The sequence below is a fragment of the Elephas maximus genome, chromosome 7 (genome assembly GCF_024166365.1).
Source record: "Elephas maximus indicus isolate mEleMax1 chromosome 7, mEleMax1 primary haplotype, whole genome shotgun sequence".
NCBI lineage: Eukaryota > Metazoa > Chordata > Mammalia > Proboscidea > Elephantidae > Elephas > Elephas maximus.
Window position 1 is genome coordinate 119,312,317 of NC_064825.1, and position 13,812 is coordinate 119,326,128.

Consider the following 13,812-nt stretch of genomic DNA (forward strand, 5'->3'; position numbering starts at 1 on the left):
TTCGACTCAGAACAACCCTATAGGGCAGAGTAGAACTGCCCCATAGGATTTACAAGGCTGTAAATCTTTACAGAAGCAGACTGCCACATCTTTCTCCTGTGAAGCAGCTGGTGGGTTCGAACAGCCAACCTTTCAGTTAGCACCCAAGGGCTTAACCGCTGTACCACCAGGGCTTCCTGAGTGTGGGGTATTGGTAGTTAAATAAGATCAGGAAAGGTCTCTCTAATAAGATGATATTTGAGCAGAGACCTGAAGGGAGTAAGGGTACATGACATGCAGAAGCCTGGGATTCAAGTCCCCCAAGGAAGCTGGGGTGAAAGAAGAATGTGCAGGAGGGAGATGCAGGAAACCGTGTGGGTGGGCAGCAGGGAAGAGAGCAAGTAAGGACCTGTAGATCATGGTAGGAGCCTTGGCTTTTATTTGAATGAGATGGGGGCCCCATTGGAAGAGTCTAAGCAAAGAATTTCTTTCATTTCATTAGCCCTTCCAGAGCGTTCTCCTTCCCTCCCCAAACTGGCCACTCTACCTAAAAAGAAAAAAATAAATTTTTTAAAATCTAATGTCCTCAGGCTATATCTTCTACCACCCCCATTATGATTGTCATCTGCAACCTCCAGGTCTGTCATCTCATTTCGGTAAGATTCTGGCTCCTGACTCTAGATAACTCTTTTGACGCTTCCAATATCCCTGTAACTTAGAGGTTCTCAACATTTTCTGCACATTAGAATCACTTGGTGGTGGGGGGGGGTGTTCTAAAAAAATACCTGTTTCAGGGTCTATTCCCAGAGATTCTGCCTAATTATGTCTGATGAGGAACCAGTCATCAATTTTTTTTTTTAACTCTCTAGGCAATTATAATAGCAGCCAAGGTTGAGAACCACTTTCATAACTGATCCTTCTAATGCTCTGAACTTTGAGTTCCTGACCTCCTTCTTATCTCCCATATTATCTCAGTCATTCATTGCCATGCCATAGACCTTGACACTATCAATAACAACCCCTCCATAATCTCAACATTAGGCCTGCTCCTTTCCAATATTTTTCTTCTTTCCAGTTTACTCTCTCTAATATCACAGCTCTAATAACTTTGTCCCCCAAACCTACAGTCCATTGAACCAGCCACATTCACAAAGCCTCACTTCCATCCTTACCCGGCTTAGATTCTATGGTTCATCATTATCATCACTGCTTGCATATATCCTCAGCTCCTTGCCTGATTCTCACTTCTTCTTGTCCCTTCCTGGAAATTACCAAACTCATAAATGAGCCAGTCTTCTCTGATCATCCACCAGTTCCCAGAAGGTCTCATTCTTCATCCTTACCTCCATGACTCCTTCAATCAGTTGTCGGTAACCTAAGGAACTGCAAGACGATTTCATTTGCCTTAGATTTGGAATATTTTTACTCACACTTCTAATGGCAAATTTCCTTGATTCGACGCCATCTAAATCTCCACTGGGGCTTTATTGCTGACTCATGCAGTTATCCTAATATCAACTTAAACCTAATGACATTCAAAAGATCATCTAATTTCCTATATGGTCAATGTGATGCGAGCTCATGTCACCACTGAAAAAGAGGGAAATTTTTAAAATATTGTTAAAAACACCAGATTATTGATGGCCATCTCCCAACCCCATCATAGCCCTAAAGATGCAGAACAAATTGAATGTTTGGGATTATTGTTACCTAACCTTGCCATAGACACAGAGCTACTGGGCAATTTCAGACGCATGTAGAGGTAAATCTTAATTCATTCCTAATACACGATCATAGTCATATGTGCTTGCTCCCTCACCTACTCGAGATAACTTTCTCCCAAATGCCATCAAAATACAGACTATGCCTCATTAGTCACATCTATGGTTCCTCCTACACATAGATGGAGGAATGAAACCCATGTGAACTTTATTTTAGCACCTCTGATTTCTATCAAGCCCTATCTTTTAGTTGACCTCCCATTCCCTTCCCCATAGTCTATTCTTCTTCTTCTAATTATCACTCACAATCTCATCAAGGTTTCCCAAGTGTCAGACATTTACTTTGAGAGGCTCACAAGTATATTAGCATGAGACTTTGCACAAAATATATGTGAAGCTCCATTCAACACAATATCTCAGAAAAGCAAAGAAATAGTACACCACAGTAAAGAGAAAGAATAGGCTTTGCAGCCAAAAGACTTGTGTTCAAATCCTGCCTCTACATCTAACAAGCTGTGGGACTTTGGAAAATTATTTAACTCTCTAGCATCAGCTCCCTCAGCTTTAAAATTTAGGTAAGGTTACATACCTTCTTGGGTTGCTGTTCATTCATTCATTCATGCAAATGTCATCATGCCTGCTAAGGGCTAGACACTGTGCTAGGCATGGTTGAAAAATGGGACATAAATATGTATAAAACTGTTTTGTGCAATAAGGAAGTAGTTAATGTAAGATTTTTTAATTAAAATATTTAGTAAGTACTTATTATAAAGAAGGTGCTATAAAAGGTGCTATACAGGAATCAAAGAGGTATGATATTCCAGCCTACAAGGAACTCCCAGAGGGAGTGAGGCAAATGTGACAACTCATGGTAGATGACATAAGTGCAATATGAGACAAGCTGAGGAATCCACATAAGGGAATAGTGTGGGCAGGGAAGGGATTGTTCTGGGTGGTGAGACCAGGACAGAATTCATCAGAAATGAGATGACTCATGAGAACCCAGACAAAAATTCATCCACCTATGAGCAGCTGATATTTGACAAAGGCTCAAAGTCCTTTAAATGGGGAAAAGACAGTCTTTTTAACAAATGGTGCTGGCATAACTGGATATTCATCTGCAAAAAAGTGAAACAAGACCCATACCTTACACCAAGCACAAAAAAGTAACTTAAAATGGATCAAAGACCTAAATATAAAATCTAAAACGATAAAGATCACAGAAGAAAAAAATAGGGGCAATGCTAGGAGCCTTTATACATGGCATAAACAGTATCCGAAACATTACTAACAATGCACAAACACCAGAAGAGAAACTGGATAACTGGGAGCTCCTAAAAATCAAACATTTACGCTCATTAAAAGACTTCACCAAAAGAGTAAAACCACGACCTACTGACTGGGAAAAAAAAATTGGCTACGACAAATCTTATCAGCATCTAATTTCTAAAATCTATAAGATACTGCAAAACCTCAACAATAGAAAGACAATTAACCCAATTAAAAAATGGGCAAAGGATATGAACAGACACTTCACCAAAGACGACATTCAGGCAGCTAACAGATACATGAGGAAACAATCACAATCATTAGCCGTTAGAGAAATGCAAACGAAAACTACAATGAGAAACCATTTCATCCCATCAAGACTGGACTTAATCCAAAAAAACACAAAATAATAAATGATGGAGGGGTTGTATAGAGACTGGAACACTGATACATTGCTGGTGGGACTGTAAAATAGTGCAACCACTTTGGAAATCGATTTGGGGCTTCCTTAAAAAACTGGAAATAGGAGTACCATAGGATCCAGCAATCCCACTCCTTGGAATATAACCTAAAGAAATAAAAGCCCTCACATGAGTAGATATATGCACACCCATGTTCATTGCAGCACTGTTTACAATAGCAAAACGATGGAAACAACCAAGGTGCCCTTCAATAGATGAATGGATAAACAACTTATGGTATATTCACACAATGCAATACTATGCAACGATACGGAACAATGATGAATCTGTGAACATCTCATAACATGGAGGAATATGGAAGGTGTTATGCTGAGTGAAATTAGTCAGTTGCAAAAGGACAAATATTGTATAAGACCACTATTATAAGACTCAAGAAAAGGTTTAAACACAGAAGAAAACATTCTTTGATGATTATGAGGGTGGGGAGGGCGAGAGGTATTCAGTAATTAGACAGTAGACAAGAATTATTTTCGGTGAGGGGAAGGACAACACACAATACGGGGGAAATCAGCACAACTGGACTAATCCAAAAGCTAAGAAGTTTCCTGAATATGACCAAACACTTCGAGGGACAGAGTAGCAGGGGGAGGGGTCTAGAGACCATGGTTTCAGAGTATATCTAGGTCAATTGACATAACAAAGTGTTTCAAGAAAACATCCTGCATTCAACTTTGGTGAGCAGCGTCTGGGATCTTAAAAGCTAGCAAGGGGCCATCTAAGATGTAGCAACTGGTCTCAACCTACTTGCAGCAAATGAGAATGAAGAACACCAAAGACACAAGGAAAATATGAGCCCAAGAGACAGAAAGGGCCACATAAGCCAGAGACTCCATCAGCCTGAGGCCAGAAGAACTAGATGGTCTCAGGCTACCACCAATGGCTGCCCTGACAGGAAACACAACAGAGAATTCCTGAGGGAACAGGAGAAAGTGGGATGCAGACCTCAGATTCCAGTAAAAAGACCAGATTTAATGGTCTGACTGAGACTGGAGGGACCCCAGAGGTCATGGTCCCCAGACTCTCTGTTAGCCCAAAACTAAAACCATTCCTGAAGCTAACCCTTCAGACAAAGATTAGACATAAATATGACATAAATAAGACATAAAATGGTTCTGGTGAGGAGTGTGCTTCTTAGCTCAAGCAGACATATGAGACTATGTAGGCAGCTCCTGTCCGGAGGCGAGAAGAGAAGGCAGAGAATGACAGGAGCTGGTTGAATGGACATGGGAAATACAGAGTGAAGAGAAGGAATGTGCTGTCACAGGTAGGAGAGGAACTAGAGTCACATAACGATGTGTATATAAGTTTTTGTATGAGAAACTGACTTGAATTGTAAACTTTCCCTTAAAAAAAAAAAAAGAAAAAAAATTTTTTCACTTAAAGCATGATTAAAAAAAAAAAAAAGAAAGAAAACCCTATGGGACAGTTCCACTCTGTCACATGGGGTTGCTATGAGTTGTTGCAATTGACTCAATGGCTCCAACGTGCCACCAGAGTTTCCTACAACAGCTACACGTACTGTCTGGAAGCCAAAGTTGCTTCCCACGTAGCTCAGTTTCTTGGGGCTGGTGGCCAGGTTCTCTGAGGTCCTGGAGAGGGTAGGGATCATAACATGATCTGTGACGCTCTGGAGAGGAGAATAATGCTCAGTACTTTGACCTGTGGAGGAGGAGAGACAACTACTCTCTGGCAGGGTCCAGGAATCTTCTGGGGGGTGTCTGCCCCTCCCTGTGATGATAGTTGCCTCTGAGCAGCTTTAGCTAATGATTTTCTCAAACTGTCTTGGAATTCTTTCTGTGAGAGAAGCCCTGGTCTCAAGTACATTTGATTCCTTTCATTCTTTACCCCTTAGTTTAAACACCAGCCAGTGAGAACTGACAGATGTCTGGCTACTCCAGAGATAGAACTGGGAGTTAATAAATGGTGGCCCCAACTTGTCTCTAGAAACGGTGCCTGGAGAGACATCCCACTTGGTGAGTGATAGCTATCAGCTGCTGGAGAGCTTGAGTTTTCATAAAGGTCCCAAACCAAAGGATTACTCTTTGCTTTGTTACAATGTCACCTCTCTCAAGGGCTTCTAGGATTAAATGAGTATGAGACCCTTGAGAAGAAGATTAACACTCAGGGGGTTCAAAGAGATTTACTTCCCCTTCCATTTATAAACATGAGATTTTAGGGAACTTTATTCCATATAAGGCAGACCTAAGGTCCAACAGGGTAACTCATCATCTTCCTTAGGTGACAGAGCATGTCACTGGTAACAATAATCATTCATTTAACACCCACTGTTTGCTAGAACCATGGTCTGTTGTAGCTCAGTCGTCTGGCTTCCAAGCTGGACAACTAATTCCTTTTCCTTTCAGCACCTGCAGCTGTATCTGCCCTTCTTTCTTTCCTTTAGTCCCATTTACCCCAATAGAAAGCTCCAGATTTGCAGGTACTTGGTGGGCTCTGAGTGTTCTTAAGATAATGTAAATAAAAATTCAATTCAAATGCTCCTGTGAGAGTTAGTACTTTGATTTCATTTCAAACCAACATACCGATGACTGGTATCACATTCTGTGGCAGATGGTTTTAGGTGAAGGAAGACGAGAAAGTTGAGCTCCATTTGGAGGGAGCAATGTCTATTGGCCAAAGGAGTTGGATGCCTTTTCTTTTTGGGCAAACTTTGGCATGCCATCATCAACTACTACTGCTCTCGCCCCTCTGTGTTATCTTTCCTCCATTCCTCTTAGGTCCTTCACTAACCTATTCATGGGAAGCCTGTTTGCTTCTTCTTAGCCTGTGACTGGGTTGCCTAGAGCTGTGGGGGACTTGTGCTTAGGAGTTGGCAAAACTAGGAAGTAGAGCCTGGGTTTACTAAGGCAACGAAAGAGGGGTTTTGTATTCCCTTTTCTGCTCTCTTGCCCTCTGTGTCACCTTAGCCCTAAAGGAATGAATTTCCTTAGGGAAATTATTATTCAAAGGAAAGGGCTCCCTTAAGCAAATGGATTGTTTTCATGAAATCACTTTAGTCCCTAAACTTCTGAGTCTGGGATGATGTGTTGGGGTGGCAATGGTAGTAGGGGACTTGATGGAGACGGCTTTTTTTTTTTTTTTGTATGTTAAGAAAAATTATCCCAAGCCTGTAAATAAGACCAGGAGGAGATGACATATGATTTTGATGTCATCCTGAAGCATTGATTAACAGGTCCACACAAGGATGATTTAATTTTCTAAGAAAATGTTGTCTCACTTTGCTATCTATGACTTCTTAGGGGCTCAGACCACATAAAGTTGCATATGAACTTGGAGATTTTTTCTGGCAGAGATGCAAATGCTTCCTTGTCTTTTTTATGGGGCTCAAGCCCAGTTGGGTTGGCTCAACTCAACCTGCCGAGATCTCCTTTTTTTCTCTCCCCATCTGGACCTACTACTGTCAGGCTTTTTTCCCCTCTTCTCCATTTACACTATTCACGTTCCTACTTATGGTTTTTTCCTTCTCTGGGTGATTCATATGCTGAAGTAATTCCACGGATTTAGGAGCTCAGTGCTGGAGGTAGCTAGGTAAAACAGAAGTAATTTACATCCCTAATCCCTCCTACCTAACTCCCCAGAGAGATTGGGAAGGATGTGGGGATTCTACCACACATAGAATGATGTTTGTCTTAGGGTTCTCTAGAAAACAGAACCAGTAAGATATATACAACCCTTTCTATTTATTCATTCATTCATTCACAACAATTGGTTCCAACTACATGGACCATTTCTTTAATGTCCTGTACTCAGAAGGGCAATATTCCCTATAGAATCTTGTAGGGGAGACAACTATGGTTGAAATATATCATTTTTGCTGTTTAACTTTCCTTCCACAGTTCCTTCTACTTTTGAGAAGTACCAAAACAGGAGAAAGATAGAATCCAGCTCCCAGTTCTGAAGTGAAAGGAGGGCCTATTTCTATCTCTTAGATCGCGGTAAGCTAGAACTTTGCATGTAGGATATGGGTAAATATAAGATATCCACACTGAATGGAGGATATCTGTGGCCAAACAGATGGATGGTCTTGTCTAGGATTTGATCTTGAGGAGACGATGACAGATGATAAGCAGTGGTGCAGAGGCTAGTGTAGGGGTGACTTTGCCCAGGAACACAGCAAAAATGAATGATCAGAGGCACTGTTGCTGGCTGTAGCAATAGAAAAATTCCAAAGTGATGACCGCAGTGGTGACAGCCTACACAGATCATTCTTGTGGCAGAATCTTAACTGTGCCTTGCCTCTCAATTCCTATTCCCTCTTAGTTGTCTAGGCTTCTCTTCTATTTTATAAGCTACCAGAAGTCTTTCTGACAAAATACTTTTCTGCTTAGGTTAAGAACCCTGCCTTGTACAGCGGCCTTGACATCTTTATTCTTTAGGCTGTAAACCAGGGGGTTCAGCATGGGGATCACAATGGTGTAGAACACAGAGAGGATCTTGTTATAGGCTGAAGCACTCTCAGGATTGGGTTGGAGATATACAAGGAACACGGATCCATAGAAGAGGGAGAGGGCGGTGAGGTGGGAGGCACAGGTGGAGAAGGCCTTGCGCTGGGCCTCCAGGGACCTCATTCTACAGATTGTGACCAGGATGTAGGCATAAGAAACCAATATGACTGAGACGGTGGGGACAGTGGCCAAGGCAGCGAAGAAAAGCAGGACGATATTGGCTGTGGTGGTATCTGAGCAGGCCAGTTGGAGCACTGGGGGGATGTCACAGAAGTAATGATCAATGATGTTGGGGCCACAGAAACGCAGGATGAAGGCATTCCCTGTCTGTACAGCTGAAATGAACATACCCACAGCATAGGCTAACACCACCAACTGAACACACAAACGTTTGGACATGATAGTGTGGTAGAGAAGAGGGTGACAGATGGCCACAAATCGGTCATAGGCCATGATGGTCAGAAGCAGACACTCCCCTGTTCCATGGAGGTTCATGAGGGCCATCTGGACCACACAGCCTGCAAAGGAGATGGATTTGTCAGTGGTGAGGAAGCTGGTCAACAGCCTGGGGGTGAACACAGAGGAGTTGCAGATGTCAAGGAAGGAGAGCACGCTCAGGAGGAAGTACATGGGAGTGTGGAGGGGAGAGCTGGTGTGGATCAGGTCTATCATGCCCAGGTTGCCCACCAGAGTCATGGAGTAGATCAGCAGGAAGACAGCAAAGAGGAGTTGTTTTAGGTCTGCCTGGTCTGTGAGGCCCAGAAGGATGAATCTCGTCACTGTAGTGTGATTCTGCCCCAATGCCATTCCACTGGTGTGTTTTCCATAGGACAATGAACAAGAGAAGGAGAAGCAAGATTGTTAATATTCAAGTCAAAGAGGTAGCCGTTAACATATCCTACAACTGAGGAGCTACATCTTTCTCCACGAGGCAGACTGCTCCCCAAATCCCACATCAATCCCATTGTATCAAGCTCATGCTTAAAACACCTTAAGCATTTCCAATTCCTCTTAGAATAATGTCTCAATTCTTTATTCTATCAGATGTCCTTCATGACACGCTTCCATGCTACCCCGCTCTCAGTTTATCCTCTAGCAATTCTATGAATATACTATGTTATTGCAAATGTCTCTGCGTTTTCATGTTCCATATTTTCTTACAATGGCCTTTGGTTTCATTGAGCCCAGCTCAGAAGTCTATTATTGTCTTACTCTCTCCCTTTCTATTGGGTCACCTTGAATTTCAAAGACAGTCCTTTAGTTGAATGAATGACACTACATTTTAATATTTAAAAAATTCCCCTCCCACCTTTTTTATTGCATTTTCTAATCCCTAATAGGAAGAGAGTTACTTAATATCAATAATCTGAACCCTACTATTTATCTCAGTGCCTGGTGTTAATAAATTAATATCAATTACATAAGAAAGTCTTCCTCATCTCAGGTAATGAGAACTCAATTATTTAGTTGTTTCCACTATTTAGTTGTTTGACAGTTTTTTGCTTCTCACTCCACATCTGCTGTGTCTTGCTCATCTAGTGCTGCTGTAACAAAAATACCACAAGTAGAGGGCTCTAACAAAGAGAAATTTATTCTCTCACAGTCCAGTAGATTACAAGTCTTAATTCAAGGTGTCAGCTCCAGGGGATGGCTTTCTGTCTCTGTCGGCTGTGGAGGAAGATTCCTCGTCATCAATCTTCCCTTGGTTGAGGAGCTTCTCAGGCGCAGGGACCCCAGGTTCAAAGGATGCACTCTCCTCCCGGTGCTGCTTTCTTGGTGGTATGGGGTCTGCATGTCTCTCTGCCTGCTTCTCTTATATCTCAAAATAGGTTGGCTTAAGACACTACCTAATCTTGTAGACCTCATCAGTATAATTGCTGCTAATCCATCTTATTATAGCACAGTGATAGGATTTACAACATATAGGGAAATCACACCAGAAGATAAAATGGTAGACAACCATACAGTCATGCAAGGGAATCATGGCCTAACCAAGTTGATACACACATTTTTTGGGTGAGATAATTCAGTCCATGACACACTGTATCACAAAGTCATATTGCCTCTATCTTTAAAACATATACTGACTCCCACCTGATCCAAGATATCACTATATTTTGCTTGGACAACTGTAATTGCTCTTAGCTGCTGTCCTGCTTCCCTCTTATCAGGAGAGCAACTAGAGTGATCCTGGTAACACAAAGGAAAAAGTCAAAGACCTCACAATGGCCCTCCAAGAACCCCTACTCAGTTCACCACCATTCTGTTACTCTCTTTTATCTTGGTCTTCTTTTCCTACTTTTCTCACCCTTGCTTACTCTATTCTAGCTACATTTGCCTCCTTGTTCTTCTTCGGACATGCCAGCATGACTCAGCACTTTTGCACCAACTATTCCCTTTCCTTGCAACATTCTTGCTCCAGTTAGCCTTGTGGCTCATGCCCTCATCTCTTTCAAAATTTGGCTCAAATGTCTGTTGTTGTTTTTAGGTGCCATTGACTCACTTCTGACTTATAGCAATCCTATGTACAGCAGAATGAAACACTGCCTCGTCCTGAGCCACCCGCAAGATCGTCATGTTTGAGCCCATTGTTGCAGCCAGTGTATCAGTCCATCTCCTTGAGGGTCTTCCTTTCTTTTGCTGACCCCGTTCTCCCCCAAGCATGATGTCCTTCTCCAGGAACTGGCCCCTCCTAATAACATGTCCAAATGACTTGTATGAATTCTCACCATTCTTGCTTCTAAGGAAAATTCTCGCTGTACTTCTTCTGAGACAGATTTGTTTGTTCTTTTGGCTGTCCATGGTACATTCGATATTCTTTACAAACTCCATAATTCGAAGGCGAAAATTCTTCTTCTTTCTTCCTTATTCATTGCCCAGCTCTTACATGCATATGAGGTTATTGAAAATACCATGGCTTGGGTCAGGCTCATCTTAGTCCTCAAAGCGACATCTTTGCTTTTTGACACTTTTAAGTTGCGTTTTTGCAGCAGATTTGCCCAATGCAATACTTCTTTTGATTTCCTGACTGTTGTTTCCTTGGGCGTTAATCATGGATCCAAGTAAATGAAATCCTTGATAAATTCAGTCTTTTCTCTGTTTATCATGACGTTGTTTATTGGCCTAGTTGTGAGTATTTTTGTTCTCTTTATGTTGAGGTGTAATCCATACTGAAGGCTGTCGTCTCTGGTCTTCATCAGGAAGTGCTTCAGGTCCTCTTCACTTTCAGCAAGCCAGGTTGTGTTGTCTGCATATTGCAGGTTGTTAATGAGTCTTCCTCCAGTCCTGATGCCGCATTCTTGTTATTTAGTCCAGCCTCTCAGATTATTTGCTCAACGTGCAGATTGAGTAAGTATGGTTGTTTTAGTGACCTAATGCTGCTGTAACAGAAAAACCACAAGTGGATGGCTTTAACAAAGAGAAATTTATTCACTCAGAGTCTGGGAGGCTGGAAGTCCAAATTCAGAGTGCTAGCTCTAAGGGAAGCCTTTCTTTCTCTGTCAGTTCTGGAGGAAGGTCCTTGTCATCAATCTTCTCTTGGTCTAGGAGCTTCTCTGCACAGGGACCTCAGGTCCAAAGGATAAGCTCTGCTCCTGGCACTGTTTTCTTGATGGTATGAGGTCCCATGTCTCTCTGCTCACTTCTCTGTTTTATACCTCAAAAGAGATTGGCTTAAGACACAAACCAAACTTGTAGAGTGAGTCCTGCCTCATTAACATAACTGCTGCTAATCCCATCTCACCAACATTATAGAGATAGGATTTACAATACATAGGAAAATCACACCAGATGACAAATTGGTGGCCAACCACACAATACTGGTAATCATGGCCCAGCCAAGTTGGCAGATATTTTTTGGGGACACAGTTCAATCCAAGATAATGGTGGAAGGCTACAACCCTGATGCACACCTTTTTTGATTTTAAACCATTTAGTATCTCCTCACTCTGTTGGAACAACTGCCTCTTGGTCTATGTACAGGTTTCTCATGAGCACAATTAAGTGTTATGGAATTCCCATTCCTCAAAATGTTATCTGTAATTTGTTATGACCCACACAGTCGAATGCCTTTGCATAGTCAATAATACACAGGTAAACATCTTTCTGGTATTCTCTGCTTTCAGCCAAGATCCATCTAGTAATCTAGTCTCCCTTTCCCCCTTGTCTGCTCCTCTTTGCTTTTGAGTAAATGTTGGCTGGTCTCATATAGATGATTTTTTAAATGAGTGCAGTACTTAGGAATGATTCAGATGCATCCTTTAAACTAGGTTATTCCATTCCATCTGCGGGAAAATGGCTTCTGAAATCCTATCAGAGATCATCCTTTATAAACTGCTCACGCAGTTTTTTTCAGAGAAAGAAAAATTCCACTACCAATCAAGAAGAGCAAGACCTCTTCACCTTTGGAGGTTATCCTTTCTGCTTCATTTTCACACCACGTCTCATCTGAGCCACAGAACAACCCTGTGAGGTGGTCCATGATCCCTGGTCACAATTCCAAATATCTGAAAAGCTCTGAAAAAGAATTTCGTAATTCCTTTGGTGGAAAACTTGACTTGACCTCCACTAAGGTTGTTCATAGTCTTTATTTGTGTGCTTAATTATAGGGTGGGGCCCAGGAGTCTGCTGGTTGTATTATGTAATATATAGCATGTCTAGAATCCAACATACTGTGAATTCCAAAACACATGTGGCCCCAAGGATTTCTGATCAGGGATTCTGGGCCTGTGCTACTCTCTCTTGCAGGCGATGAAGAAACCAAGCCTGAGAAATGAATTATAAGAAACAGATTTACCACCAGACTTTGCTCTTGATTGTCCAGCAAATGAAAGGCAGTCAATGTTAATCACAACAGGAAGTAGCATGATTAATTTTGATTTTTAGGAATGTAACTAGTGGCAATTTTGGAAGCTGGATTGGTGGAGCAGAGCCTGGATGCAGGACCTAGTCCAAAAGCTTTTGTGCCTGCCCCTCCCATGACTATATTCATGTCTTTGTCTTCAGTTCACTCCCATTCTCCTCACGACCTGTCTTGCACTGTATTCTCCACCCCACAATTAAGCTGCTTCTTAATCCGTGGGGATTAAGAACCTTAATTCTCTGAGGGGTGGTGCTGGGGACACAGTGTGATGTTGGGAACCCTCCTGGGGTAAGGGAAGGTCTGGGTACTGTCCCAGTTTAGCAGCTTTGTGATAGGACATTGATAAGTCAACTGAGAAAGCAGAGTCCTATATAAATCTCAAAAATCCAAGCCCATTACAGTCAAATTGATTCCAACTCATGGTGACCCCATGTGTGACAGAGTAGAACAGCCCCATAGGGTTTTCTTGGCTGTAATCTTTACAGAAGCAGATCACTGGGTCTTCCTTCCTCCGTGCTGCTGGATGGGTTCTATCCTCCAACCTTTAGTAGTTGAGAGCAAACTGCACCACCTAGTGACCTGCCTGAGTCCTATATACTCACTTCTTTAAAGTGAAGAGAATGACTGTTGGGTTGGGTTTTTTGAGATTTAGGAGAGGCCTGAGATGGTGAAAACAGCGGTGCTTTGAAAAGAATGAAGTTTATAGTAATCCTGGATGGTGGCAGAGTGGTGAAGAAAAACTGTGATGACGGAAACAAATATTTGTTGAGCCTCTGCTAGGCAGGTGCTTTCTCCATCACTACTTTGTTTAAGAAGTGAGTAACCTACTTACAAGGATCCCTGGTGGCACAGTGGTTAAAGCACTCAACTGTTAACTGCAAGGCTAGAAGTGTGAACTTACCAGTGGCTCTGCAGGAGAAAGATGTGGCAGCCTGCTTCTTTAAAGATTTACAGCCTTGTAAACTGTATGGGGCAGTTCTACTCTGTTCTGTAGGGTGGTTATGAGTTGGGATTGACTCGACAGCAATGGGTTTTTG

The 13,812-nt window shown here is 42.1% G+C and overlaps 1 protein-coding gene across 1 annotated transcript; it reads right to left on the reverse strand.

Moving 5' to 3' along the window:
• Window positions 1–469: 469 nt before the first annotated feature.
• LOC126080578 (olfactory receptor 1009-like) lies at window positions 470–8,721 on the reverse strand. The gene is made up of 4 exons (XM_049891771.1): window positions 8,154–8,721; window positions 7,812–8,081; window positions 4,971–5,110; window positions 470–526 (listed from the first exon to the last, which is right to left on the reverse strand). The coding sequence occupies exons 1-4, from the start codon at window positions 8,719–8,721 to the stop codon at window positions 470–472; spliced, it is 1,035 nt and encodes a 344-aa protein (XP_049747728.1).
• Between the last annotated feature and the right edge of the window lie 5,091 nt (window positions 8,722–13,812).